The sequence below is a fragment of the Phoca vitulina genome, unplaced genomic scaffold, assembly GCF_004348235.1.
Source record: "Phoca vitulina isolate PV1807 unplaced genomic scaffold, GSC_HSeal_1.0 scaffold32, whole genome shotgun sequence".
NCBI classification, from domain to species: domain Eukaryota; kingdom Metazoa; phylum Chordata; class Mammalia; order Carnivora; family Phocidae; genus Phoca; species Phoca vitulina.
This window is the reverse complement of record NW_022589735.1, coordinates 12,210,799-12,216,441: the sequence shown is the minus strand read 5'-3', so window position 1 is coordinate 12,216,441 and position 5,643 is coordinate 12,210,799. Positions and strand designations below refer to the sequence as shown.

The 5,643-nt window shown below is 40.0% G+C and overlaps 1 protein-coding gene across 2 annotated transcripts in view; it reads right to left on the bottom strand.

Annotated features, from left to right (window-relative positions):
• Positions 1–1,553: 1,553 nt before the first annotated feature.
• Positions 1,554–5,643, bottom strand: part of CUNH5orf63 (chromosome unknown C5orf63 homolog) — a 19,711-nt gene continuing 15,621 nt past the window's right edge. Inside the window, exons 3-4 of one of the 2 annotated variants that reach the window (XM_032425448.1) lie at positions 3,765–3,821; positions 1,554–2,633 (exon numbers count right to left, since the gene is read on the bottom strand). In XM_032425448.1, coding sequence (XP_032281339.1) covers positions 2,442–2,633; positions 3,765–3,821 — 249 coding nt within the window. In that variant the 3' untranslated portion in view covers positions 1,554–2,441. The remainder of the gene's footprint in view (positions 2,634–3,764; positions 3,822–5,643) is intronic. The other variant, XM_032425449.1, reaches the window with a different exon arrangement.

The window sequence follows — 5,643 nt, the reverse complement described above, 5'->3', positions numbered from 1 at the left end:
AAGGGCGGGGGGGGGGGGGGGGGTGCATCACATTACCTGAGGTCCTTCACAGTGTGGATCCCAATCTACTTGGTTGCATCTCCTTCACTCCCCCTTCACTCCAGCAACACAGAACCACCTGCTGTTCCTAAGTATGCCAAGCCCTGCATATTCTTATTTTCCACATGCTGTTCCTTCAGGATGGAACCTCCTCCTCCTTCTCAGCCCTGATCTAGTTCTTCTATTAAACCATCAAAACCTAGTTTTAAGTTTAATTTTCTGTGAAGACTTCTTGCTGCTTTCCTCATCTGGCTGCTGTGCCGTTTTATACATGTCTCAGTTCCAGCCATCACTGCACGACATTGTAGTGCTATATTAACTTACCTCTCCTTGCTCCCCAAAAGACACTGATGGTCTAAGACATGGACTCATTCATTCTCGTACTCCCACCACCTGCCATTGTGTTTCAGTGTTGTAGGGACTTCTATTAGATCTCTATTGCTATGTAACAATTTACCACAAATTTAGCAGCTTGAAACAACACACATTTATTATTGCAGTTTCTGTAGATCAGAAATCTAAGCATGGTGTGGCCGGATGCTCTGATCAGAGTCTCACTGAGCTGAAATCAAGGTGTTATTCCAGGCTCTGGTTCTCATATTGGGCTTAGGATCCTCTTCTAGGCTCAATGATTGTTGATAGCATTTGTTTCTCGAAGCTGTAGGGCTGGTGTCCCCATTTGCCTGCCAGCTACTGGCCAATAACTACTCTCAGTTCCTAGCAGCCACCCAGTTTCTTGCCATTTGGCCCCAGTAGGAAGTTTACCACATTGATGTTTGCTTCCTTCCAGGCTGGCTGGAGCACATCTCTCTGATTTCTTCTGCAACCAGCAAGAGAGAACTCTCTGCTTTTAGAGGGCTCACCTGACTAGATCAGGCTCAACCAGGATAATCTTGCTTTTGCCATTTGATGTATCATAACCACAGCAGGGATATTTCATCATATTCAGTGAGTTCTACCCACACTCAAAGGAGTTAGACAAGGGTGAGGGTTCATCAGGGTCATCCTAGAATATTGCCTGCCAGAGGGCTAAATGAATAATATCAAATAAGATGTGTTCCAGAAATACGTAAATTATAAACACTGCTATTCGATTATAAGATTTTTTTTCCTCTTGTCCCTTTGGAATGCTTTTTAAGTTGTTCCCAAATTTGGGTTGAGTCCAGAATGGTTGAAGATGTTGTATGTGAGATAACACAATAATATCCCTACCATGAGCCCAGGGAGTACTGGAAATTCAGGGTGGGTGGCGAGACCTGGTCTGACAGATGACTGACTGTGTTACCTTAGGCCAAGTCCCTGAAACTCTCTGAATGTCAGATTTCTCATCCTGTATAAAATGAGAGGGTAGGACTACACAATGTATAAAGTTAGCCAGTTCTAATATTCTAGAATTTCTAAGACTAAATCATACTGCTCAAATTAAAATCTAGCCAAGTGACTCACAATATCCAAATTCATTAAAATAGTTCACAAAAGAATTTCATTATAGATGAAATTACAGTGATGTGATTTTAAAAGGAAAAGGCAATTCTGTGTTTAAATGAATCTATTGCTATATTGGTTGAACTTAACTAAATATAAATAGGGATACACAATTACATTTTTAACACTTTATATAAAATGGTGAAGAGTATTGTCTTTAGATGACATATCTGTCCAGTTATGTTCAGAAGTGAATTTTCTCCAAGACATTAAAACCTGATACTGTTTTACAATTTGAATTAACTCAACTGATGACAAGTGAATAACTATCAAAGGCAGCCCTCAAATATTATGAATCAATTCACTACGTGTGAAGCATTTTGAGATTCTTATACACATTTTGGAGGTTTAAATCTTTTGTTTTTCTCAAATGAAGCCTTTTTGACTAGGATAATTATTCTCTTCTCCCCCCCCCCCTTAATTCTAATTTTAAACAGGTATTATTAAATCCCACTGAAATAGGCTTCATGCAGATGTATTTGTTAAAACACCCCTTTATTGACTGTGCACAGTTATTAACAGTTCATATTTCACTTTATCTACTGAGTGGAAGAGCATTTATTCTTTCATTAAAAAGTTAAGCCCTTAGGGCAGCAGCAGGGATGCAGAACCTTCTTCCTATAAACTGCACTGTCCAGTGAATGTGAAAGGGCTTCCATATTAATACAAAAGGGAAAATAAATAAAACAAATGGATTTCTCCCATCCTCCATTATCCCCTTGCTGCCAATATGCTCCTCTCATTTTATAAAATGCCAGCAGGTAAACAGTTCCCACACTGTTCCCATACTTCCATCAGTCAGAAGAATAATGTCACCATATATTGGGCACCACCTGGTTCAGAATGTCTGTTAAGGCCGGGAAAGGCCATGGTCATGTCCTTAGGAAGACGCCGTCTGGACAAGAGTGGGTGGAGGATCATGAAGGTGTCCTCCAGCTTCCAGCACCTTGCTGCTCAAGTTTCTGGAGCTGCTTTTCAAGTTTTGGGATGTCTACTCGATGCATCATCAGAAACTGGCCATTTAAATGGAAGACGGGGATGTCAAATTTATACCTTTCATACCAAGCAGAGTTTTCTGGAAGTGTGATGTCCACCTCCTGTAAAATAAACTGAAACAGAGACAGACTGAAGCTCTGTACTTTAGAGAGCACGGAATGATACAACAGCCACGATGCTAACCTGATGCCCAGACTAGCTCTCATGCTGAGGGTTTTTGCTGTTGTCTGCCTGTCTGAGGTCCCCAGTGATCTCATGGCCCCGATTTCCACAACTTGATTGATTTCATTATATTCCTTAACTCTTGGTTTTGCTATTTTGCTGTCACACCTATTACATTCAGTGTCGGGTCACTACTCCATTCCCGGTGAAATAAAATATGTCCCAACCGGGAAGCTGAGGATCAGGACAGATGTGCTTTGCATGTGAGGATGGGAAAGGCGTCATGGTTCGCTACTGGAAAACACTTCCATGGAAATGATAGAGTAAGATAAAATGAATGGGGACACAAGTTTAAAGAAAGCATGAACATTGCACCTGCTAGTTAGCTTTGATTGATATTAAGAGTCAGAGTAAGAAAACCAGTACTGCTCAGAGAAAAACACTTAGGGGTAATGAGTTTTGTGGAAATTAGCACTGAAATCTCTCTCTGAAGAACAGAAAGAAAATTTAAATGAAAAATCATTTAATCTCTTCCCAAAGAAAGGATCCAGGTAGATAATCTATACCACATATGCTATCCATTCCATATACATAAAGCCACACTGCATTATGCAGGTTTCCCCTGCTTTTCGAAAGTTTGCATCAGGCCATGTAGCTGTTATGAAAGACCTACATTAGTACCTGTTTCGCTAACTGAAAAAAAATCTGAGAAGGACTTTTGCTTTTGTGAAAATAGCATTCGGTGTTTGTTTTGCCATTCTAGAGGCAGTGCCTGAGCAGCAAGAGTGGCACCGCCAGGCTCCTTCCCTGGGAGCCTACCTGCAGCATCTCAACACCAAGGCCTTAGAGCTTTGAACTGTGTGAGCATCTATGCTTTATCTCGGTCTATTCTGTGCCTCCATCAGCAAGAGGTGTCCTAAAGTATCAGAAAAGCCTGAGAGAGGTTATTTTTTTTGGTCTGGGAATGATAAAAAAATTCTCCGTAAACGAATGTTACTTGCTTCTTTGCTTCACTCCACTTGGGCATATGAAGGTTGGATAGGAACGCTCTACTTTCAGGGAGAGTAGGGAGCCTGTATTACCCTGTTTTTGTAAGGCTCCAGTATTTCCTTGGCTTCATCACAAAGGGGGCATGGATCCTACGGGAAGGAAAAAATAAAGCCATTAAATTCAAGGAATGGCATGCAGCCTGACAAAAACCACAAGAAGCAGATTATACTTATTTTAAAGGACTTGTTTTTTTTTTTTTTTCCAGTTTAATTATACTGTTTTATTTCCAAAGCAAAACATTGCCATAGAATCTTATAAATAGCTAGTATTTCATGGTAAATGGGCTGTCAGCATTTTTTAGTTGTTTTGTTTTGATTTTTCACCATAAATCTATTTATACATATACGTATACACACATATAATAAATTTAGATGCTTACCCTTGTTACACACGTATGTGTGTATACATTATATACATGTATGTACCCATCACATATACATGCACATACGTCTAAATGTATTACATACATACACACATAGATACATACACATACACTACATTTAGATGCTTACATTTTTTGTCACTGGCTTTATCTAATTGATATCAGGGAAGATAATTTTTCATTGATTTATAGTCTCAGGGCTTTGTCCTTCCTATGTCAGGAACACTTTTCTGGCCTGGCTGACATCACCAGAACAGCTTAAAGTCTGTTTTGAAATGGAGGCACTGGGCTTGGCCTGCCTGTTTTTCCTCATCAGTCCACAGGAATAAACTCATTGAGATGAAGTTAGATAGTGATTGCCCCACCATCAAAAAGGGAGAAATCCCTATTTACTTGGGGTGATGACTGTACCAACTCTTTAATGGTCTGCCTGTTTTCTCATTGCAAGGGTCAGCAGTAGGCTCCCCAGGTTAATTCTCCACCCGAGGAACAAGCAAGTTTTAGTGCCGGTTGTTTATCTTCTTTAACCGTCTAGTGGAGAAGTCTTTTGAGAATGCTATGGATCTTTGGCAGATTTTAAAGTCTTCTCAGCCCTAGACTCTAGGAACAGCTACTAGCTATAGGTTCTCTTGCATGAGCTCAAAATAGACTCGCCATTACTGATGCTTATAGAAAACCTGCTTTTTAACATGACAGGAAGAGGTGAGCTGTTATGTAAAAGAAAGGCCCCTCCTCCAGTTTAACTCCCAGCTTGTTTTGAAATAAGGACCCAGATCATCAAAAGGCAGTTTTTCTTCATTAGGGTCTTTCTGGCCCTAACTTCCTGGTTCAGAGAATTAGGCTCATCATTTATTACGAGCATCATCAAGAAACAGATTATGGATAGTCTGTGATGTTTTAAGATAATCACGTTGAAATTTTCTAAGAAAGTTTCGTCAAGAGAAGATTTTAAAAGCAAAAGCTGTTCAAACAAGAAGAAGCTAAAAGTACCAAATGTACCAACATTTTGCTTTCATGGTAAAAAACTTCAGTTGAACCTAGATCATGTTTTCTGTTTTGTTTTTGTAATCATGGATGTTGGTGCAAATTATCCTGTGTATATGTATTTTTATTAGGAAAGGTTTATCAAGTTTTAAAGAGGCCTATGAACTGAAAAAGGGTAAGACCCCGTGGTCTGGGCCATTCAAACCTCCTTCTCTAGGATTTTCCACGGCACCAGCAGACCACGTACTTACTCTATCCCTAGAATGGAATGGACATTTGTTGGGCTGGCCAGCCCACTCCCCTTTCTGGTAGCAGGAATGCTGTGGATTTTGCCTCAGAGGAACTACTCTCAGCATGTGGCTAACTACAGCCCTGAACAAAAAGGGTAGAACACTTGACTTAGGCTGAGGCAGTCAGGTGCACTGTATCCCTCTTGGCTCAGGGATTGGCCAATCTTATTATATGCCTAATGACACAAATCAAGGATTCAATACAAATTTTAAGCTAGGAAGATTAGTGTGGCTTTTTTTTTTTTTTTTTTTTTT